This window comes from Callospermophilus lateralis, chromosome 10 (assembly GCF_048772815.1).
Source record: "Callospermophilus lateralis isolate mCalLat2 chromosome 10, mCalLat2.hap1, whole genome shotgun sequence".
In the NCBI taxonomy this organism is placed as follows: domain Eukaryota; kingdom Metazoa; phylum Chordata; class Mammalia; order Rodentia; family Sciuridae; genus Callospermophilus; species Callospermophilus lateralis.
In genome coordinates this window covers 794406-818990 of record NC_135314.1, presented here as the reverse complement: position 1 = coordinate 818990, position 24585 = coordinate 794406, and the positions used below count along the sequence as shown (strand labels likewise).

The window sequence follows — 24585 nt, the reverse complement described above, 5'->3', positions numbered from 1 at the left end:
AGAGACTAAACAGCACACTTCTAACATGTGGATAAAAGAAGAAATTGCAAGTGAAATTTAAAAAAATATTTTGAACTAAATGAAAACAACTTATCAAAACGTGTGGGATGGAATGAAAATAAAACTTAGAGGAAAATTTATTTATTTATTTAATATTTATTTTTTAGGTATAGATGGACACAACACAATGCCTTTATTTTTATATGGTGCTGAGAATTGAACCCAGGTCCCGGCCGTGCTAGGCGAGCACTCTACCACTTAGCCACAGTCCCAGCCCCTTAGAGGAAGATTTATATCAGTGAATAAAGATCTTAAATCAATAATCTAAGCTTCTGCCACAGAAAACTAGAAAAAGAAGAGTAAAATAAATCCAAAGTATGCAGAAGAAAAGAAATAATATCATGACATTTGCAGGTAAATGGATGGAGTTAGAGAAGATAATGCTAAGCGAAGTTAGCCAATCCCCCAAAAAACAAATGCCGAATGTTTTCTCTGATATAAGGAGGCTGATTCATAGTGGGATAGAGAGAGGGAGCATGGGAGGAATAGATAAACAATAGATAGGGCAGAGGGGTGGGTGGCAGGGGAAGGAGGGGGCATGGGGTAATTAATGATGGTGGAATATGAGGATCATTATTACCCAAAGTATAGGTATGAAGACATGTATTGGTGTGAATATACTGTGTATACAACCAGAGATATGAAAAATTGTGCTCTATACATGTAATAAGTAATACATTCTGCTGTCATATGTTAAATAATAATAAGATATAATAATGATTATAGCAGAAATCAGTGAAGTAGACAATATGAATTCAGTAGAGAAAATTGAAACCCAAAGCTGCTTCTTTGAAAAGAGAAATAAATTAGATTCTAGCCAGGCAGAGGAAGAGAAAGGAAGAGAGAGAAGAAGAAAAGGAAGAGGGGGAAGAGGAGGAGAGAGGAGAAAAGAGGGAAGAGAGAAAAGAGAAGACAAATTATGAATATTACAATTGGAAGAGGGGTTATCACTTTGGATCACATGGACATTGAAAGGATAATAAATAGGTCTATGTCCATAAATTTGATAACCCAGATAAAAGGGACTTGTTCCTTCAAAAGAAAATTTGCTAAAACTCAAGCAAGAAGAAATAGGTGATCCAAATAGACCTTTATCTATTAAATACTCTTCCTACCGAGAAATCATTAGGCTTAGATAGGTTCACTAGTGAATTCTACCAAAATCTTAAGAAATAAATTATAGCAATTTTCTACAATCTCTTTCAGAAAATAGAAACAGAGTGAATATTTCCTATGAGGCAGGCATTACTCAAACACCAACAGTGGATTAAGACATTATAAGAAAACCAAAGATCAGTGTCTCTCATTAACATAGACGCAAAAATCCTTAACCAAATAGCAAATAGAATCCAACAGTGTGTATAAATAGTTCACACCACAACCAGGTAGACTTTACACAGGTATGCAAGTCAGGTTCAACATCAGAAAAATCAGTCAATGTGATCTGTGACACCAACAGATTGAAGAAGAAAAACCATATGATCATATACATGGATGCAGTAAAGGCATTTGACAAAATCCAATACCCAGTGATGATTAACCAAAAAATCACCTCTCAGTGAACTAGGAATAAAGGGAAAATCCCTCAACTTGATAAAGAACATCTACAAACAAAACAAAACAGCTAGCAGCAGATGAATAGTCAGAAGCTAGAAGCTTTCCTGCTAAGGTCCAGGATCTCAGCAAGGACAGCTGTTCCCACTACTCCTTTTTAACATCACACTGGAACTCCTAGATAATGCAATAAGAAAAGGAAATAGAAATTATACTGACTAGGAAGGAAAAAATAAGACTTTATCCATAGGTGCCGTGATTGTCTATGCAGAAAATCAGAAAGAATACTGTGTTAGTCACTTTTCTTTTGCTGGTACAAAGTACCTGAGAAAATCAACATATAAGAAGAAAATATTTATTTTGGCTCAAAATTTCAGAGGGCTTAGTCCTGTTTTGCTTGACTTGTTGCTCTGGGCCTGTGGAGCACAGTACATCATGGCAGGGAATGTGTGGTGGAGCAAAGCTGCTCACCTCACAGTGGCCAGGAAGAAAAGAGAGAAAGAGAATAAGAAGGAGGAGAAGAAGAAGGTGCTGGGGTCCTAATATTTCCCCCAAAGGCACACCCTAATGACTAACTTCCTTCCTGTAGGTCCCACCTCCTAAAGGACCCTCTGCATCCCAGTAGAGCCACAAGCCTTTAGCGTATGGGCATTAGGGAGGACATTGAAGATACGACCATAACAAGTAGAGGGGAAATCCATGAAACTAGTAAGTCATTATAGCAAGGCTGCAGGGTACAAGGTTAACCCTACAAGTCATTTACTTTCTCACCTACTAACAATGATCAAGTAGAATGTGAAACTTAAAAACACCATATAGTTACATTAGCACCCCCCATGAAATATTTAGGAGTGCGTCTAAAAAATGTGTACGAGATCTATATAAGGAAAACTACAAAATTCTGATGGGTAAAATCAAAGGGGAACTAAATAATTGGAAAGAGATTCCCTGCTCTTGGGTAGGGAGACTCAGTGTTGTCAGGATGTCAGTTCTTCCCAAGATGTATAGATTCAACACAATCCAAACAGAAACTCCCAAGTTATTTTTTGTAAATCAACAAAGTGATTCCAGTATTTATCTGAAAAGGCAATAGGTTGAGAATAGCCAACATAGTACTGAAGGAGAACAAAGACAGAGGACTGACACCGTCCAATCCAAGATTTACTGTAAAACTACAGCAGTCAAGCAGATGGTATTGGCAAAGCATGGACAGGCAAACCAACAGAACTGAAAGCCCAGGCACACATGCATGGAAGTGTATAGCCAGCTGACCACTGCCCAAGAGCAGCGGCAGTGCAGTGGGCACAGACCTAAGGCTAAGTCAGAACCCCAGAAAACTCCTAGAAGACCATACAAGAGAACAAGGAAAACAAGAAGCCCTTGCCTTTGGTGCTGAGATAGGGCAATAAAGGCTCCATCTAGGAAATAAATAATATAAAGCAACCCGATTAAAAGTGGCCAATAACCTTAGCAGACCCCTTGCCAGGAAAGATGCACATATGGCCAACAAGCATATGAAAAGATTTCCCAGGAGGCTGATTGCACTGTTACATGCATGTGTGAATATGGCATAATTGTACAAGTTCAATGCACCAATCAATTAAAAAGATTTCCCACATTCTATGTCATTAGGGAAATGCAAATTAAAACGCCAGGGTGCCCCTGTACTCCTATGAGAATGGCCAGAATACAGAACACTGACAGTGCTGATGCTTGTGACAGTGTAGAGCGATGGGATTCATTTTCTGTTGGTGGGAAGGCAAAATGGTACTACCACTTGTGAAGACAGTTTGGCAGGGTTTTTTGTTTTTTTTTTTTTCTTCTTGATTTTATTATTTATTTATTTATCCATTTATCTATTTATTTATTTATTTTGCCCAAAGCAAGCATGTCTTACCTTGAGATAAGAATAAGAATAGGTTGTGCTCCTTGGTATTTGTGCTCCTTGGTATTGACCCAAGGGAGTTGAAAACTTAGGTGCACACAAGAACCTGCACCTGGATGTTCACAGCAGCTTCCTTCCTGGTTGTCCAAACTTGGAAGCAACCAGGACATGCTTCAGTAGGTAGAAGAAGAACCTGCAGTGCTTCCAAACAAGGGACTTACCTTGCTGAGAAGAAGTGAGCTGTCCCACCAAGCATGGAGGAGCCATAAAACCTATCAGTAAGTGAAAGCAGCCAGTCTGAAAGGGCTCCAGACTGCCCATGCCAGGCAGAGCTGTGTGTACATGGTGGCCTCTGGATGACTCTGGGCGTCCCTGCCCTCTAGTGAGGAATGTTGAGGAGGGGGAGGCTGTGGTGAGGAAGGGGATATATGGGAAGTCAACCTTAAACTGCTTTTGAAAAACAAAGTCTTATTAAACAAACAAACAAAAGCCGAGTTCTTGAAGACTGTCTTGTGAAGAGCTTCAGGAGACAGCAGTACGTGACTCTTCTCCGTTGGAGAAGCAAACTGATTGGACCCTCTTTACTGCTGGGACTGAGAAGGACAGTTCACCAGGAGAACTGCCCATCTGAGTCAGTATAGACACCACATCGCTTGGCCGAGACCAAAGGAGTTTACCATTGCACACCGTGGTCCCCAGTTCATGGTGAAAGTGGAAAGGGGTTGTCGTGGGCCAAACCACCTAGCAACCCTGACTTCCTTGATGGTAGGCTGTCTCATTTCCCCCAGGCGCTGTCTTGGCTGAGGGTGGGGTGGTTCTGGGGGATTGCAATTGACCTTTCCCACTTTCTTGTGCTGAGACCAGGAAACCAAAGTGTTTGTTCTGGAAACTTCTGAAGTGCCTCCATCTCAAGTTTATATCCAGGCACTGGGTAAAAATGTCAGCCTGATGGTGTGCAAATGTATGTGTGCACTGTGAGGCAGACAGGGCCGTTTTAATTGGGGTTTTGTGACAGTGTTTGGGTGCCCTGGAATAGGCAGAGCTCAGGCCCAGTACCCAGCAGTCTCTAAGGCCTGGGTGTTCCCTGCCCCATTCCCCAGCAACTCTGAGGGTCCTGCTGCACATGGTAAGGTTGTTTCAGGACCCTGTAGGACCCCGCAGGACCCAGCCCTTCAGTTGTGGGCTCTTATCAGTGGATGGCTGAGACCTTGAGTCTGGACAAGGGACTCGATACCCGTGGAGGGGTTGGTGCTGGCCTCTGGGGTATCCATATCACATGTCCTCCTGTTTTAGGGCCACCCTGCTCCAGGCAGGACCTGCATGTGCTTTCTGGGGCAGAGAAAGGAAATTGGTTTTGTGGCCTCACAGTCTTTGTAGCTTTCCAGCTTGGGAGCTGGAAAACAGCTGTGGGTTGTAAGTAAATGAGTGGGCGTGCCTGGGTTTCCAGTGAAACTTGAATTACAGAAGCAAGCAGTGGGTGGGCTTGGTCTCAAACCCCTGGGTCAGATACAACCCAGAAGCACACTTCCTCTTTGAGAAATGGTCGGATTTTTCTGAGTACTGTGATCATGGGAGTGGAGCTCTGTTGCCACCTAGTGACAATAATTTTACACATTCAAGTCTCATCCTTTTCAAGGTTTGGAAGTTGGGGGAAGGGAGCAACACCCAGACTGGACGTGCTCTTTTCTGAACTTGCCAGCACTGCCTGGATGCACAGCCAGCCCTATTGCAGGTTGGGGCTGTAGTCAGAGGGAGCCTCCCAGCACACAAGGTGCTGACCTTGGCCATGCCCTGCATCCTGTGGGCCCCATCTGGAGAGATCCTCCTTGTCCTCGGCCAGCAGCTCCGTTTGAGCAGCAACCTTTCTGCAAACAAGCATCATGAGCTTCCTGTGCCGCTCCCACCCCTGGCTCCTCTCCTCGCTGCCTTGCAGGGCCAGTGGCCGAGTTGCAGCTTCCTCCTTCAGGCAGCACCTTGGGGTCCTCCAAGTTCCACAAGTGGCTATTGTGAATTGCACTGCAATCGGGCACATTGAGAATGAGGTGGAGAGGTGACCCCAGGAGGGTCTGCTCCCTGGGGAGTCTGTCCACCCAGAATTCCTGTCCCCTAATCTCCCACCACTCTCCTGCCTCCCTTCCCAAGAACTGACCCCAAAGTCCTATGCTTAAGGAAGTCCATTCCACATGCAAAATCTGGAAGAACAGTTTGTCTAGAATAGAACTTTGTTCTCTCTTACTTGGAAATGTTTCGTGGCGCCCTTCAATGTTTGTCTCTCTCACACAGTCATTCTCACAAATTGTCTTTGAGACCAGCTGCTCTTGTTCAACCCTTTCTAGATGCAGGAAAATCAGAGAAGGATCAGGCCTATGCACACATCCTTCTCACGCTGAAGCCACCGGTCCCTCCCAGCATCATGTGGCCAACCCTGAGCTCTGCCTCTGTGCACCTTCCCTTGCTCTGCGCTCCAAGTCTTATCTGAGGCCTTCTCCAATTCTGTTCATTTTTTAAAAAGTGTCCTGGCTAAAGCTGGACACATTCCCCCAAGGAGTTGTTAATCAATCACAGCAAGAACTGTCCTTTTCTTTAAATGACTTAAAATAATTTCTTTTAAATGGTCCCTTAAAATTTGTATGCTGACTAAGCAGAAGACAGATTTTTACAGGGAGGAAAAAGTACCTGCTGCAGTCTGGCTGGACACAAATCACGAGCCACTGAAGCAGGAACAAACTTTATTTCTGAACTCCACCAGCACGCTCCACACACACTCCCGGGAACTCCTCCCGAACGCCACACAGCTCGTCCAGGAACCAGCAGCGGGAAATATCCTCTGGAAATCCCCCCTCCTGCACTTCCCCAACCAATGGGAACTCTCCGGGAATCCCCACGAGAACTCCAAAGTAGCTTGAGAACTGCAAAGTAGCAGCCTAGGCGGATAGTAATGCCTCTCCTGTCAATCAATACTATTGGCAAAATGCCAGGGGCCATTCCGACTCAGCTGTGGCTCTCAGCAAGTACCAACCTAAAGAAGCCTATAAAAGAATCATGGAGATAATATGGTATTTAGCATGTTTCCAACAGCATATGGTCCTGCCCACAGGACAGAGCAAGGACTACAAGGGTAGGGACCCCATATGTGGGACAGAGCAAGGACTAAGAAGCATGGGGACCCCACTTGCAGGACAGATGAGGACAGAGAGGCCCTGTACCCTGCCCTCAAGATGGAGGGTAGGGAGTGGCCTTTGAGGGGAAGCCCATGCTCTTGAATCTCTGTGCCACTCGGCTTCTACACTGCAGAGGGCTCTGTCCTAGAGAGCTGGTCAGATATTGAGACATCTTTTCAGATATCTTGGAGCACTAACAAGAGCACCAGGGTCTCTGTTGGCTTTGGGCAGGAAGGGGACCCTGGGAAGGAAGCAGGCCAGAGCTGGCATGGCCCTGTGTGCCTGCCCCACTTTGCAGCCATGAACTTCCACTTTGGCAGGTTTATGGTGAGGAAAATGGGAGTGTGGCTTAGGGTCAGTCTAGATGGGAGTTAGGGGGTCCCCTATAAAGATGTATGGAAGTAAAGGCCTTCCCTGTGCCAGCTCTTGCCACCTGCTGACATTGTGGCCAGGGCTCAGGGGCTTGGTATGTTCATGTGTGTTCATAGCACACATAGCATAATTTGGTCAATTTCATTCTGCAGTTCCTCCCTTTTCATATCGCTCCTCTGTCCCCCTCAACCCCTTTCCTCTCTTCTTAAGCTCCCTCCCTCCCCCCCCCTTATTTGTTCTAGCTTCTGCATATGAGAGAAAACATTTGACCTTTGACTTTCCGAATTGGCTTATTTCACTTGGCATAATATTCAGATACCTTGGAGCATTTACCAGTTACACCATAATTTTATTCTTCCTTATGGCTAAGTAAAACTCCATTTTGGTGTAAAAGACATCCCATGTTCATGGACTGTAATAATTAATGTCTTTTACTTGTGTTTTATGGTACAGTGTACAGATCTTTCACTTCCTTGTTAAATTTATTGCTGAGTATTTTATTATTTTTGTAGCCTTTGTAAATAGGGTTGTTGTATCAATTTCTTTTTCAGAAAGCTTGTTATTAGGGTAGAGAAACACGACTGATTTTTGGAGAGTTTAAGCCTCTATTCTCACTGGCCTATGTTGAAGCACCCCAGTTGCTCCCGTGACTGAGCATGTCCTGTGTTTCCATTGGAGCCAAACTCTGAGGAGGCCCTCTCCCACTGCTGTATCAGTAGGTCCAAGTGTGGGGCTGCCAGGCCCCACTTGCCTAGCAGTAATGAGGAACCCCTCTGCCTGTGTTCTGCCGAGGCCAAATGACAACCTGGACTTCTACCCAACAGCTGCAATGGAGCACCACACCTCTATCCATCCTGCTTCCCTGCTGGAATGGGTGTGGGCTGAAAAAACATAGAATCTAAATAAAATCAGAGTCTTATAATATCAGAATGTCCAGGTTTCAGTTGAAAGTCATGTAACATTATGAACCAGGAAAGCCTCAACTGGATGCCAAAGGAAATCAACAGACACCCACACAAGATGACACCTAAATTAATACTATCTCATGGCCTTTAAAGAAGCCATAGCAAAAGTGTATCAATAAGCAATTACAAACACACTGGAAACAAATGAGAAAAGTATAAGTCTCAAAAAAGTATTAGAAAGTGTAGGGAGGAACCAAATCAAAATTTTAGGACTGAAGAATATAAAAATTTACATATAAAACTCAAATTGTATACTTTAAGTATGTGTAGTTTTATGTACATCATCAACCTCAATTAGACTATCAAAAAACAAAACTCAGAAGGGGTCTCAGAGAAGTCCAGTGGTATAGGAGGTCTAAAGAAAGACCCAGAACATTTAGAAAGAAAGAAAAAGGGAAGATTACCAAATCCATGCCAACTCCCCTCTAAAGAAAGGAGACTTGGAACCAGTCTGGTAGTGAGAATCCACACTGCTCACGTCTCAGGTGCCAGTGGCACTCCAGCCCATGACTGACAAGGCACGATGGATCCCCACTTGCTGTGTGAACTGTGTTCTTTCCATGTTGTCTTCAGCCTCTTCCCCAGCTGATGCTGCAACCTGTTTCTGGACACTGGCATTGCTGCACAGGGGACCGAGACCCTGGGCAACTCTCCACAGTCTGGACCCAGCTTCTCCCAGGAGAGATGCCATGCTCTTCTCAAAAATAACCACATGAGCCTGATATTTCAAAGAAAACAGCAGAGGGTTTTGTTGCCAGTAACAACCTTTAAACTTTCAAAGCAAAAATTAGAATTTTGGAGCATATCCCTTTGCTTCTGTTCACGACTGTGGGAGCAGCCTCTGAGATGCCCACCTAGCCTGGTGGTGCCTCCATAGACAGCCCAGGTGCACCACGCCTCTGCTTCTAGCCTGGAAGTCCTGATATCTGCAGACCAGGACACCCACCCCTTGTTGGTTACACAGCACATGTCCAAGCAGGGAAGATAGTTCCCCTCACATTCTGCAGATGGGAAGATGGAGATCCAGCTTGGCTCTGCAGTGTTCCACAGGTGGGACCATCCACAGTCTTGCTAGTCTGTGATAATGGGTGACAACTTCAGCTCCCACCTGCCTGCTGTGGAGTGACCCTCCTCTCCTGCTGTTGTCCCTAGCCATGCCCCTGGCATCACCTCTGTACTCCAAGAGGTGGCTTCTCTTGGTGAGTGGGAGACTGCAGCCCAGGCACTGTCCTGTGTTCTGGGGGATGAGAGGTTGCCGCAGTCTGGCTGGGCACAAAATCATGAGCCACTCACAGCTTTGTAGATTCAAACAGCAATTCTTTATTCCCAAACTCACACCGGCACTCTACAAACACGTTCTGGGGAAATCCACGTTCTCTGCCCAAATCCACCTCCTCTGCCTCCCAAAAATACTGTCTGAATCCCGTGAGAACTCAAGGGGAACTCAGGCAGCAGGATACACCCTATTCCCAGCAGGAATAACCTTAAACCTGGAACCGCCCTAAACGCGGATTGTCCTCTAAACCAGGAACGCCCTAAATCCAAGGAGAGCCTTAAATCCTGATCCGCCCTAAACCCGGATCCGCCCTGGTCCTTGAGCAAGGTCACCTTACATGCAATGTCACTGCAAAATGTCCAAGGCAGGTCCATTTTACCAGGAGTCCTTCCTGTAAGCAACATGGGGTACACTGGCAAGGAAATTGTCATACCTACTTGGCTAATGGCTCTCAGCAAGAGGCAGTCTTTCCCTGGCCCTTTCTAGGGCATGTGTACATGTGGACCCTTGACCCACATTTCAAGGTTCTCTTCCCTGGTTCAGAACAGTCCTGGGCCAGGGCAGTGGTGATGTCACAGCATCTGTGCAGATGTTCACTGAGGGGACCAATCACTTCCAGACCCTGCAGGCTTAAGTCCTACAAGGTTCTGTGTCTGCACAGAGCCTGCCTTTCCTGTGGAGCCCAGGTCCTCTCTGAGCCATGAGGCTCCCCACAGCTGAGCACCCCTCCATGGAAAGCTCTTGATGAAGCCCTCTGTAATGCCACCAAGTAGCTTGTCACTGTACATAAAGATGAGACCCCAGCATGACCAATAGCAAGTTCATTTAGAGAACAGTCAATGAGAGGGACAGGTTAGGCTTGCAGAGGGTGAGGACACTGAAGCCTGGACTGGTGGCACCACAGGGGTCACAGACCCCAGTCATGTCTGTGAGTGTCATGCGTGCGTATGCGTGTGTGCACGCATGTGTGTGTGCACACGTGTTCTCAATGCAGCCTGGGAGAGGGTACTTGAGGTCTGAGCAGCCCCTCTGTTAGAAGCAGCAAGACTGCAGCCCAGGACACCCACCCCTTGTTGGTGACACAGCACATCTTAAATGCAAGAATATGACCGGCGGTGGTGGGGAGTGTGGTGTGATGACAACAAGCTAAACCGCTGCTGGACAGGCTTCTCTGTGAGGCTCCCTGCAGGAGAGGAACTAGGAAGAAGCAGTCGCCACTGCGGCTGGCCCTGTTGTATATAAAAAGCAGCTCTGTGCCTCTGCCCTTCTCTTCTGGGCCCCGGCAGTGCCCCAGCACAGCAGCACACTATCCATACACCCTGCCCTGACAGGACAGCTCCTCCTCTCACCCCTCCTAGAGCAGCCCCAGCTCTCTTAGCAAATGTCTCTGGGTTCATTCTGCCCTCCCCGCTGTCTTTTCCCTTTCTCTTGGCCTCATGAAAAGGCCTCCTGACTTGCCTCCCTGTGTCTGGGCCACCCTGAGGGCCTGACCACATGCTCACCATGGTGTCCAGCCATACTCTGAGGCATGCTGGGTCACAGCAGAACCTCCATGGGGTCCCAGGCAGCCTGCCATCTAATAGTTCCCCCTCACTGATGCTGAGGCCAGGAGCTAGGAGCTACCTCAGCCTGACCCCTCTACCACTGGGTTGGCCATCAAGTAAGGTGTCCCCATCTCAGGCCTCTAGAATCAGCTTGTTGACCTAAAAGGACTGTTCTTGTCCCGGTTGGGGAGAAGTGATAAGAGCCCACAACCTGGCACCAGGGTTGCTTAGCACAATTGGTTTGCACTTCTTTTTCATAACTGTAGTACATAGAACTAAGGAATTTTTGTATATTTAAAAGAAGGGAAAATCATGAAATTTCATATTTACGATTGCGTGATTTTTACTTAAAATACTTTAATGCTTGTTTCTCTGTTCTCTCATCATTACTATGATTTACTTTTATTTACTTTTTCCTAAATATGATAGCTTAAAAAATGATACCCATATTATTGTTATCAATAAATAACTAAATTAAGATTAACCTGTTTCCTTGCACCTCTTTCTATCCCTGTAACGTACCCCAAGGGTGCCCGTGGGACTCCTACGCTTGAGCTCGAGTCTCACAAGCCTTCTGTCTGTGAGGTGTAGCACGTAGCACTGACTCGGCGTGTATTTAGTTCTCAGGGTTTTTCCCTAGCTTTTAGGGACATAGAACAATTCTTGTTTTCAATTATGTGAACACTGACTGCATGATCATAGTCAAAACTCACTCATGGTCCATTAAGAGGAGCCTGCTTGTGACCTTCCCACCACTCAACTCTGCCGCTCCTTGTTAAGTAGCTTACATTTAAAATCTTTCCCTTATTTCCTTTTGAAAATATAAACAGATATGGATATAATGAGGTCCTCAACTTAGAAAGCTTTTCTCTCTCGCTCTCGTTGTTGTTGTTCATTTTTCTCTTTATCTTTAGCAAAATTTGTAACCTTTCACTTGACTCAACACTATTTTCTGTTTAAATGATTCACATGGCCCTTCTCTGTCCCTGACATAACTGTGTCAGCTTCCTAATGCAAGCAGCATTAGGACAAGCCCACGCTCCTCCTCCTCCTCCCCAGGCTTCTCTTTTCATGCCTGTCAATCTGCTCCACAGCTGTGGACTGACAGCACACTTGTCTTCGTTTCCCCTCTCCTACCTCTTCTCCCATCTCATTGGTTGTATTAGTTTTATTTTTAGTGAACTTAATGTTGGCCTATGATTCTATGGTCCTTAGCGCCATCATTTAGCCCTGTTTTATAGATATACCTGGCCCTTGTTGCTATGGTTTATGCAAAGCTTTTCCATTATCTCTTGGGTCACCAAAACCATTTTACACCAGGTTCTTCAGAAAGGGCTCATGAGAAAAAGATTCCCTGTGTTCCTACGGGTTCACACCTTTACGTGTAGACTTCACAATTTACAGTTGATTTGATTCACATTTTTTCTCTCCAGTATTGGAGGTGGAGCCTTTGGGAGGTGACAAGATCATGTGGATGGAGCCCCTAGGAAGGGATTAGTGCCTGATAAAGGGACCCTGGCGCTCCCTCACTTTCCCACCAAGAAACAGCTGTCCTAGTTGGTGACAGCCAGAAGACAGGTCTGCAGCCTGGAAGAGGCTTCACCAGAACCTAGCCAGCCTGGCCCCCAGGCCTCAGACTTTCAGGCTCCAGGACTGTGGGGAATAAATTTCTGGATTTCACAAATCATATCTGTGGGACTTTGTTACAGCAACCTGAACTAAGACAAGTGCTCCTTTGAAGTTCAGAGAATTTCCTTCTCTTCCTGCTCTTAGCCTTTGCCATGAATCGGTTCTGAATTTGGTCCAATTTTATTCATCAATTAGAATGCTCATACATGTTTATGCTTCAGCTTCTTGGCATGTGGATTATTGTGATTGATATGGCATCAGCCTTGCGTGCCTGAATGAGTGGGCACATCTGTCTTTTGCACGTCACTGAACTCATTTTGCTGAAATTTAAAAATTTATTTGCAAATGTGTGCATGAGAGATTGGTCTGTAGTTTTCTTTTTCTGTGCTCATGTGTCTCTGGCCTTGGCATCAGGGCAGTGTGGTAGCCTTTTTAAATGAGTTGGCAGATGAACCCCTCTGCTGTGCTTTCTGTGAAACTTGTTGTTTGTTATTCAGATGTTTGGTTGAACTCTCCAGTGAAGCCTCTGGGGACTGGAGGTCTCTAATTCTCAGCTTTTTATTACAGATCCAACTTCCCTAAGTGCTTCAGAGATCCAGCCATGTCTTTGGCAGGTCTGTGGGGTCCAGGTGTGCTGCTGGCACTCACGTCCCCTGTGTGTGTGCTGAGGCTTTCTCAGGAATGTGCTACAAGGGTGCTCACTGAGGCATGGGGAGGTGCACTTTAGCACCTGTCAAAAGCTCTGACACCCCTGTCATCTCAGTGCTGGCCTTAGTTCATTTTCTTTCCATATATCCACATTGAGATGATCCTAGTTTTTATCAAGATGTGACTGTTGTCTGTATCCTGGTATGTCATGAGAGATTCTGTTCTATCTAAATCTGTTTTAGGCAGCCTTTGCCAAGACCTGGGGGAGGGACACCTTGTTACAAGCTGGAGTGGAGATCCAGGACCCTCCTTCCCCACAGACCCCAGGTGGGGAGGAGCCTGGGACTGTGGAGGGGCAGGCTCCCACTGCCCTCTTCTCACGGGGCGTGTGACCTGTGTGTGCTGTGTGGGGGGGGGGGGGTTACCAAAGGGATTTATGACTTACTAGCTTCCCCTTTCTTGGTCCTTGACTCAGAGCAGCCTTTTTTTGGCGGGGGGGGGGACTTCTATTATTTATTAATTATATTCTGTGCCATTTGGCATTTTTATGTTGTGAGCTTTTCTGGTGACCTATCTGCAGCATGCAGGAGGAAAACAGCAAAACCAAGAGCAATAAACCCATTACTGGATCATTCCTGAGGTCCAAGGGCCCCAGCCAGCCCACTGCTGGTCTCCCCATTTTAGGACTTCCTTTTTCTGCACAGTATCCAGAGTTGTGGCCAGCAGAATGGGGAGGTCAGGCAGTGTTGTCTTTCAGTTTGTTTTGTCCTCTTCCTCTTGGTGACCTCTGTCCTTGTGCTGCCTGGTTGCTTTCCTTGGCCAAACTCATCAGAGGGCTGTGTGCTACCTGGACTTCACTTTAACTCGTTCTGTCCCTCATCCCAATGGCAGAACTCCTGTGAAAACTTAAACAGAGTGTTATATGTACTCATAACAATCGTATGTATTAGTAGAATTATATTTTAGTAGAATTATGTATGTTCTGATTTTTCAACCTGTTCTAATACCCTGTGTCAATTTCTTTGAAATATTTGCAGAACTGAATAAACATGGTACTTTTTCTTTCTTTCTTTCTTTCTTTCTTTTCTTTTCTTTTCTTTTCTTTTCTTTTCTTTTCTTTCTTTTCTTTCTTTCTTTCTTTCTTTCTTTCTTTCTTTCTTTCTTTCTTTTCTTTTCTTTTCTTTTCTTTTCTTTTTTTTTTTTTTTGGTGGTGCTAGCAATTGAACCCAGAGTCTTGTGCATGTGAGGCAAGCACTCTACCAACTGGGCTGTGTCCCCAACCCTAAACTTGGGACTTTAATAACCAACTCCTGGGTACTTACCGATCTTCTCCACTCCATTGATATTTTTTTTCCTTTGCTTTTCTGTTACTTTTCTACTTTGTGTAGACACTGAACTCCCTGTTGGATTTTTTTTACTGTTATTAATATTCTGCTACTATTTATTCCTAATACAGACATTTAAAGCTATAAACTTTCCTGTAAAGTTGTATTGTAAGGTTGTATTTGCCTCTTACTTATTTTCCATTTTATTTATTTATTTATTTGTTTGTTTGTTTATTTATGTATTTTTTGGTACTAGGGATTGAACCCAGAGGCACTCAACCACTGAGCTATATCCCCAGCCCTTTTTATTTTTTATTTAGAGACAGGGTTTCACTAAGTTTCTTAGGGCCTTACTAAGTTGTTGAGGCTGACTTTAAACTTGTGATCCTCCTGCCTCCGCCTCCCAAGACACTGGGATTACAGGCATGCACCACTGTACCTGGCCCTACTGCTGATTTGGGCATGCAATAATTGTGTTGTTGAGATCTGTTTTCCAACTTCATTACTTTCTTCCATCCATTTCCTATTTAGAAACACTGTTAAAATATATGTCCCCCAAATTATGAAGTTGTCTCTTCTAGAGATATTTAATTTAATTTCCTAGTAGGCAGAAAGCATAGTCTGTTGATCCATGTCTTCAAAATTTGTTGAAACTGGATTGTGAGCTAAAGAATTGTCCATTTTTAGTTTGTTTCTGGGAGTTTAAGGAGATTGTGTAGCTTTTGATTGTAGCTTTTGATTGTCACACAGACTGTGTGACACACATTACCATGTTTGGTGTTGTTCTTATATTCTATATTGCCATTACCTTGGGGGCTACACCTCTGTGGACTGCAGTTGAGAGACGTGTGTAAACATCTCCCGTCGGATGGATGAAGGCTGGTTTGTCTCATCACACACAGTCGCAGTCTCCTGACTGCACTGTGGCCACTGTCCCTTCATTCTCCTGCATGCCCTAGTTGTGTGCCTCCTCACCACACATGCACAATCAGTGCCCGTCATCCCAGAGCTCCCCTCTGACCTCTTGTCCTTCCCTTTACACCTCAGCCTGTGCCTGCACCAGCACCAGAAAGCACGTATCTGCATGCCATAATCCAGCATGGCTCTTCTGAAACCCTCTTTTTTAAAAAGTTTTTTAAGAAATTTTATTTATTTATATCTGGTGCTGAGAATTGAACCAAGTGCCTTACTCATGCCAGGCAAGGGCTCTGCCACTGAGCCACTGCCCCAGCCCTTCTGAAACCCTCTTGCAGCTCTGCTTCTTACGGATTTCACTGCCCCCATTCTGAGGCTTGCACAAACACCTCTCCAGTTTGGCTTCTTATTTCCACTTCTCCCTAGGGTCACCCTCCTGCCATATGCCCTCAGTACCCAGGTGCACCCTCGCCAGGGCCTGTGAGCAAGTAGTTGAGTTGTGTTTATCTCCCTCCCTTGGCTTTTCTGGTCTTACTTCCTGGGGTTTCTGTTTCAAATTGCAGCCCACCTACAGTCGCCTCGGTGTGCACATGACCATGCTATTTCAGTTGGGCTGGCCTGTCCCTCTGAAAATCTGCTTCTGCCTCCGTCCTGGAATGCTGATTGGCACTCCCCACCTTGCCGTGGGGTTCTGTCATTGCTGATGGGGTTCACTTTGAGGCAGTCCTGTGCCACAAAGGATTTTCTATGCATGTTTTCTCTCTTTTAAAAGCACACAGTTTCCTGCACCAGCTGTAGCAGGGAAGGGTGGGTTGAGGGATGAGGCTTGGGCTTACTTGTTCCGTTCTTTTCTTTTCTTCCTTCCTTCCTTCCTTCCTTTTTTAATATTTAGTTTTTAGTTGTAGTTGGACACAGTACCTTTATTTTGTTTATTTATTTTTATGTGGTGCTGAGAATTGAACCCAGGGCTTTGTACATGCTAGGCAAGTGCTCTACTGCTAAACAACAACCCCATCCCTCACTGGTTCTTTTCTAGGAACATCCTTTTTCTGCTGGTCAGCAAATGCAGTATTTATATTGTTTTAAAACTGTAGTTTTGGAGATGGGGTTTAATCAGTGTGCCTTCTGATGCCTCAGTGTTCCTTTATTTTTGTGGGAAACTCAAGTCCATTCTTCCTGAACCCTTCTCTTTTCTACCCCAGCTCCCATGTCTCTTCCTGCTCTGAAGCACTTGTCCCAAGACCGTCATCTCAGTGTCACACCCTTCTGTGCCCTTCCTGTGGATTTCCTGCGGTCCGTGTGTTGACCCCTGAGGTCAACTGCTCCATTTTTGTACTTCTGGGTGGAACCTCACTTCTTGGGGTGTGGATCAGTGTGTTCTGCTGCTGTGACCTGGCAGGGCTTGCTCCTTTCCACTGTGGTTTTGCCATTGGCAGAGCACACAGGGATCTGGCCATTTAACTCTGGGGTCTTCCAGATACAGAATTGGTGTGTCCTTTCTCTGGCCTCATATTTTATTGACAAGTGAATTCTCAGTTCTTCTGGTGAGAAAACCAACCTGGCTACAGAATTCTGAGGCCATTGGACAAGGGATGGAAGGCCCCATGTGCAGCCTGTTGCTACACTCACCCCAGCTTTTGACACTTCTTCATCTCTAAAACGTTCATTGTCGTGAGTTCAGGGCCTGCGTGTGCCACCTGAGAGAAGGGGCCTCCAGGCCCTCCGCTAGTGACAGAGAGGGCCAAGGACTGCAAGTCCTGAGGCTCCCCAGCCAGGCTCCCTTGGTGCTCCTGCTCATGCAGACCAGTGGTGGTCCCCGGGCCTCTCCTCGTGGGCTCGGGTCCCAGCTTCCTTTGTTGTCCCACCTGCTCACTGCTGGTTCACCCTCTCCCGGCTGCCAGTCTGTTGGCCACCCGGTTGTTCTCCTCTCCCAGCTGCTGAGCTCCTGAGGTGTGTGCCTCTTTGTTTGTCAGGATCATTTCCCTGTTCTCTGTAGGGAGGAGATGCACGCCTGTTAAATCTGAGACTTTTAACAGGACGTATCTTGCATTGTTTTCTCTTTTTTCCTTAACTTTTGAGTATGACCTTGTGTTTTTTTTTTTTTTAATTTTTTAATTGAGATGTAGTTCATGTGCCATAAGTCCACTCTCTTGAAGTGTGCATCAGTGGCTTTGGTCTGACCCACACGTGGAGCTCAGGGCCTAGCTCTACAGCTGTGGTCTCCCACCCTCTACCAGTGGCACTCTCAGCCCTCTGCTGCACCAGTGTGGCAGCCTTCCCTGGAGAGGGAGGAGGGAGGGGGTTTCCTTCAGCCTCATCCTTCATGGGATCTTCTTGCATTGGGGTTTTTTTGTTTGTTTTCTGCACTTGAAAGCTCCTGCTGTGGTGGGATGTGACATACTAGGGAAACCACTTCAGGGAGAACCATTGATGGCTGCCATGTGGCTCAAAAGAAAGGCCCTGTCGTTCAGGATGGGCTCTGATTACCACTGATCACAGTTCCAGGTGCTGGACACTGTAGTCAGTGTGCCTTTAAGATGCCCACGGCAGTGGTTTGTGGGGACCATAAGTATGCACCTGTGGAGCAGATGACCAAATGCAGCAAGGAGGATGATGTTCTGAAGTGAGTGCTTGTGGCTGGGAATCCAGTTTCCAGTGTTGGCAGCAAACCTGAATTCTAAAAGCACAAAAGTCAAAAATATAAACTGAGTTGAAAATGAGACGCTCTGGAAAAGCACTAGGTTGTGCCGAGGGCAGAGTTGCAGGCTGGGGTTGGAGAGATTGAAGGGAATTATCTCACTGACTGTGAAAGTGGGACGCAGCAATGTACTTAAATTAATGTTCATTTAATAACTGTCATTTCAAAGTCAGGGTGTACATAGATAAAAACACTAACATAAGTAGAACATTTATATGATCTGTCAAAATATTTCTTCTGGGTCACCCACTGTGAGGTGGACGCCACCCAGTACAGCACTGCTACTTGGGCTACACCAGGCAGCATTCTTGGGGCCAGCTCTGCTGACACACGTCTCCTCACACAGGTCTCGGACTCGTGCTTCAGAGATGGGCACTGTTCTGTCGAATGCAAGAAATGATCAGCAAAGCCCCGTGCTAAGGACAGGACCATGCACTGGAGCTCACGGGCTCCTGTCTGTCTTTCAGGTAGGCGGGCACTGACTAGCCAGCCCCTCTGCAGATTCCCCGTTCTGGCGATGACGCTCTGAGCCCAGTGCACCTGGCATTCGCATCTATGGACCTGCTCTGAACCGTAGAGCCTGCCTATGGGGGAAGGTGAGTTGCTGTGAAGTCCCCTCTGTGTGCTTGCTTGTTCATCAGGGACGTGGGCCACCCAGCCATGTTCACCCCTGAGGAATGCAACTGCTAGAAGTGGCACAGTCCCACATCCTTCCCTGCTTTGGCTCTTGATGGGCCCTGAGGTTCTGCTGTGTAGGACTTTGGGGGGAGGGTCCCTCGTTCCAGCGTCCCTGGGCTGGTTGTGGTTGCACTCCCTCATGTCCCAGTCACTTACCCAGAGCTGCCCTGGGAAGCTGGGGAAGTAGGAGGGAAGCCCTGAGTGTTGAGCAGAAGACTGTTCTGGGTGCTGAGGCCCCTGGGGGGTATCTGAGATTGGGTCCTTAGAGCCCAGGGCAGGGCAGCATTAGAAGGGGTACTTTTATGCCACCTGATGCCACCCTGTGGCTGTGGCCCCTGAGGCTTTCCCAAGCCTGGTGTAGGAAAGGGCAGAAATCAATGAAATGGGGGACGCAGAAAGAAAGAAAATGGCAGAGCTAAAAGCTGGTGTTCTCTTAAGGAGTAGTTAGCCCTCTGATAAGAGGGTTCAAGAAAATGGAGGGGTGATACTAATAAGAATCAAAGGCACAAAAATAAGGGTGAATGACAACTGAGAAGAAGGCTTGCAGTACTGTAATGGCCACACGTCAACACAACTGAACACTTGAAAGAAACAGATAACTTCCCAGGAAAGTTACAGTGCCAAAATAGACTTGAGAAGAAAGAGAGAACTTGAGTGGGCCAGTACACATTTGAATTATTATCAAAGACTTGCCTTTCATAAAAGCCCTCACTCGTGTGTGTCACAGATAGTTGTACCCAGCTTTAAGGACCTCTAAGGCTTCTAACTCACATAGGCCATCCCAGAAAGCAGAGAAGGAGAGCCCCCAGCACTCAGACCAATACAAACCGATCTCAACTCCAATATCATGTAATGTCTACAAAGAAAGAGCGAGCCCAGGTTATTGGAACTATGCCTAAAAATCCAAAATGAGATATGAATGTGTCAAAATCAAAGTACATTTAAAACAAATAAAGAAGATATTGTGATTTAATAGGGTCCACCATAAGATCTCAAACAATCTTTGTGCTCGTCACTAGTTAAGTGACTGGTAAAGAATAATACCAGCACAGGTGATGAAGTCCATGCCGTCAATGGCAAGAGCTCCTAACAAACCAGGAGGGTAGAGCTCCAGCCTTGGCCCAGGAACCCATCACACCACAAATGTTGTCTTGGTGGAGAATGTCAGATGCCTTCACCCAAGGTCAGCAACAAGGCCAGGTGAGCTCTGCCACCACAGTGCGGCCTTCCTCATGTGCAGGGACCATCACAGGAATATGGAGGGTAGATGTAACACTGGCATTCTTTGCAAACAAGTGTGATGATCTGTTCTAGAAAAGTCAAGAAAATTAAAACCTACTAGGACAAACAGACCAGTTTAGCAGAACCCATGAGGTGTCCAGAAGTTAGCCCGAGTGAGGGTGCACAGAACACTGCGGCAAAAGCTAATGCTCTCAGAAGGACTTGGAGGACAAGAGTGGAGTGAGATGTTCACAGCCTGTCTTGGGAGAGTTGATGACCTAAATGTCTTGGTTTTCCTTACTCGATTCACAAACACATTGGGACCACAATCAAAATTCCAGGTAGAACTCAGTGAACCTTTAGAAGTTTACTTCTGAACATGAAAATCCAGAGGTTTCTGGAGATTTGAGGTGAGTTTTGTCAGCATTAGAGAAGACTGAAGCCAGAAGGCCCGGAGGTCTAGAGTCAAGGTCACCAAACAGTGTGCTGTCTGCATCGAATCAGATGGAGACCTAAGTGCGAAAGGTGAAAACCACGGAATTGGTTTTAAAAAAGCTTAAATGCATTTATTACCTGGGACGTAAAAAGGAATTCATAAATAACACAAAAAAAGCAAAAATGATAACAAAAGTTTGGTAAGTTGAGTTATACCAAATTAAAGATTTCATAAAAGCAGCAACTCAGGAGGCAGCCTCAGCAAGTTCAAGGACAGCCTCAGCAACTTGGCAAGATCCTGTGCCAATCATCAATAAATAAATAAGGCTGGGGATGTGACTCAATGGCAAAGCACTAAGTTTGATCCCCAGTACCACCAAAGAAAAAGAAAAGGTTTTAAAGAAGGATTCCATGGGCAAAATAAAGAGAAATGAGAAAAAGGAGAAGATATTTGGGGAGTCTGAAACCAAGAAGGCATCAATATCTTGAGCACACATGGAAGTCTAAATAAGCCCCCATTCTGGGGATGGGGACAGAATAGTCCCACAGGCGCCCATGTCCTGATCCTTGCACAGCAGGGATAACATGCAGAGGGCTTGGGCTGTGAGCCAGGTTGACCTTTATGTATAGAGATGATCCTGCTTAGGTCCTTCACGTGGAAGAGTGGGCAGAAGGTCAGAGTCACATCTAAAGGTGTCAAGTTGCTAGCTTTGAAGGTGGAAAAGGGGGTGGCCTCTAGGTGCTGCAGGCTCTCCTAGGGCCTTCAGGAGGAACACAGTCCTGCAGACCCTGGAGTCTAGCCCAGCGAGGTCTAAGTCAGACATCTGACTTCCACAACTGTGAGATCATCCATTTGTATTGTTTTAAGCCATTAAATTTGTGCTTTATAACATCAGCAACAGGAAACTAACATGCACTGTAACTTCTGAAGAAAAATAGGCAATGTATCTGAAAGATAATTTACAGAAGAGAAAATGCAAAAGGCTGATGTGCTCCTTGTCAGAGACATGAAAACTAGAAGGACTTTACACCACTTGGTGCAGCTTAGATCTGCGAAAACCAGAGGCTCCCAGACTACCCACCAGAGGGCGCACAGGCAGGGCTAGAGAGTCACCAAGCTTGTGACCCATGAGTCAGGCATCTGTGAGGGGGTGAGACCCCCACACACAGCACAGCACACGCTGGTTGGGTACTGTGGGTGTGGGTGCAGCGGGGATCTCAGTGTTCCTTCCTGGAAGAGAGTAGACATGAAACATGGTGGAAGCATGCCCCAGAGCAGCTGGGCACCATGTACTGGGTGTGCAGTGGGGAGCAGGTGTGGGCCTCGCAGCCCGAGCAGAGTGAACCTCCAGAAGGACTGGCAAGGTCCAGCCCTTGTTTTTATCAGTAAAGGCATGAATAGATAGCCAAGAACATGTAACACAAGCCGCATCCAACCCTGGAGGGTGGTTCCTGAGGCGCTGCTCTGTGCGCCTGACTCAAGAATGGGACTGTGACAAGTAGCCTAAGGGCAGCCTTGCCTGGAGCTGCCGTGCTGAGGGGCTGCGTGTTCAGCACAGTCAGCGCAGCACATCAGCCCCCTCCGTGGAAGGGGAGAAGAAGGAGTCTCAAGAAAGGAACAGTGAACGAAAAGCAAAGGAAATGGCTTTATTTCCTCAAGTTGAAGCACTGAAGGGGCTCAAGCCAGCCTGCTTCACAGCTCGGTGAATCGAGCCCCAGAGAGGCCAGGTAGTGGGCTCAGTGTGGGGACCAGACCATGGATTGAAAGCTCAGACAAGCGCTTCCTACCCTGCCTGTGCAGGTGTCCACTGCCACTATCCTTTGTTAAAATGTATTTTCATTTTAATCACAGTAAAATGTATGTGACTTAGAATTTTGTGTCTTAACCACTTTTCTGTGCACAGTCCAGGGCATTAGGAACTTTCACACTGTTGGGTGCCACCTCCAGAACTCTTCATCAGGCACAACTGGAACTCTCACCATGAATGACTCCCTGCTCCCCTGCCCCAGTCCCTGCCACCCACCTTTCTTCTTTCTGTCTCTCATTTGATCTCATGTAAGTGGGATCGTTCATTAATTTTTTTCCTGGGACTGGCTTATTTCACTTTGCACGATGCCGTCAAGGTTTATCCATCTTGCAGCATGTGTCTAGGTCTCACTCTGTTTCTCCACTCACCCATCCACAGACGCTCAGGCTCCCCCCACCTCTCAGCTGCTGTGAACATAGATGTACAATATGTCTTCAAGACCTTGCTCTCAACTCTTGTGGTATATATCCAGAAGTATCATTGCTGGGTCATATGGTAATTCTATTTTTAATTTTTTGAAGAGTCACTGAACAATTTTGCCTTCCTGTCAATAGTTCACCAACTTCTTTTTTCTTTTTTTTTTAAATCATAGCTACACTAATGGGCATGGGTTGGTATCACATTGTGGTTTTGATTCACATTTCCCTCATGATTGGTAACTATTTTATGTGACTAAAATGAAATACCCAAGTTTGGGTACTTTCTTTATTTTTTAAAGATTCTTATTTAGAACACAGCCCTGAAAGCTCACGGGCATGGCACCACACCTGCTCCGGCGTGGTAAGGCCTCATGGTGGATGGCATCTTGCTGGCGGAGTGTGTGCCACAGGGAGGGACCTTGTGGAGAGGCAACAAACCAGAAACTGACCAGGACTGGCTGGGGTTCCTAATTCCTCCTGAGGGCACACCCCCAGTGACCTCAGGGCTCCCGCAGACCCCACCTGTTAAGGCCCACCACCTGTTAGCAGCATCCCACTGAGGACCAAGCCCCAGCCTGTGAGCCCTGGGGGCAGACCTCATCCATCCACAGCCGTGATGTGATCACCTTTTCATGACTTGCTGGCCATTGGTACATCTTTTTTGGAGAAATGTGTGTGCAAATCCTATGCCCATTTTTCAGTTGAGTTGCTTGGATTTTGTTGTGTTGTAAGAGTTCTTTGTATACTCTATATTAACCCCTTGCCAATTGTATGATTCAAAAGATATTTCCTAGTCCATGTTGTCCTCTCACTGTTAATCATGTCTCTTGCTGCACAGAAATTTTAAATTTTGCTTATAGTTTATTTTCACTTTTTGCTTATGCTTTTGATGTCATAGCCAAGAAATTATTATGAAATCTGATATCATGAAGTTTTTGTACTGTTTTCTTCTAAGAGCTTTGTGGTCCCAGCTCTTATGTTTCAGTCTGATTTGGGGTTTATATTGGTATGTGGCTTTTGTTTGCATATAGATACCTAATTTTTCCAGTCCCATTTGTTGAAAAGACTGTCCTCTCCCCATCAAATGTTCTTGGCACTCCTGTCCAAAGTAATTGGCCACACATGTAAAGGTAGGTTTCTGGGCTTTTTATTTTATTCCATTCATTTGTCTGTCTGTATGTAAGCACCACACTATTGTGATGATCATAGCTTTGTGATAAATTTTGAAGTCAGGAACTGTGAGTCCTCCAGTTTTGTTCTTTTCAAGATTGTTTTGGCTATTTTTGTATCCCTTGCGACTCCATAGGAAGTTAAGGCATGCAAGAAATGCTGTTGCTCTTCTGACAGGCATTCAGTCTGTAGGTTGCTTGGGTAGCACCGGCATCTTAACAGCACTGTCTTTCAGTTCGTGAACACAGATATCTTTCAGCCTTTTGTGTGTGTGTGTGTGTGTGTGTGTGTTCTTTCTGTCAGTTTTCAGGGTCTAAGTCATTCACCTCTTTGGTTAAGCCTGTACTAAAGAACTTTATTCTTTTGATGCTATAGTAAGAATTGCCTATCTAATTTCATTTGGATTGTTCATTGTGAAGCAAGTCCTTTCTGATGAGGTGAACAGTAGAAAGGACATTTGGACTCTGTGCTGGCTAGTGGGGTGGAGAAAGCTCTTTTCCTTGCAGGCAGCCCTGACACAGGGCTCTGGGCAGCAGATGATAGCTGGCAAGTTGGGGAGGTGAGCAGGACAGTGGTTACCCGCTCTCCTCCTTCAGCATCTGCTGCCCTGGCTTTACTATAGCCCAGTCCTGCAGGTTGGCCCAAGCCTGACAGGGAGCTTCTAGAGAAGGTGTAGGAAGGGCCCAAGGAGCCGTATGCTTAGAGAAGATGGGAGCAGGCCCAGAGTTTTGCTCTTTTCTCTGTTCTACACCCAACTCCAGGCCACCTCATGGTGGCAGCAGTGGAGCAACAGGGCCATGGAGTCTAAGATCTAGCGGGTGG

The 24585-nt window shown here is 46.0% G+C and overlaps 1 protein-coding gene across 4 annotated transcripts in view; it reads left to right on the top strand.

The window, feature by feature from the left end:
* Nucleotides 1-24585, top strand: part of Pcbp3 (poly(rC) binding protein 3) — a 227328-nt gene that overhangs the window by 134037 nt on the left and 68706 nt on the right. For all 4 annotated transcript variants that reach the window (XM_076868081.2, XM_076868079.2, XM_076868082.2 and 1 more), the window contains one exon: nucleotides 18500-18628. In XM_076868081.2, coding sequence (XP_076724196.1) covers nucleotides 18619-18628 — 10 coding nt within the window. In that variant the 5' untranslated portion in view covers nucleotides 18500-18618. The remainder of the gene's footprint in view (nucleotides 1-18499; nucleotides 18629-24585) is intronic.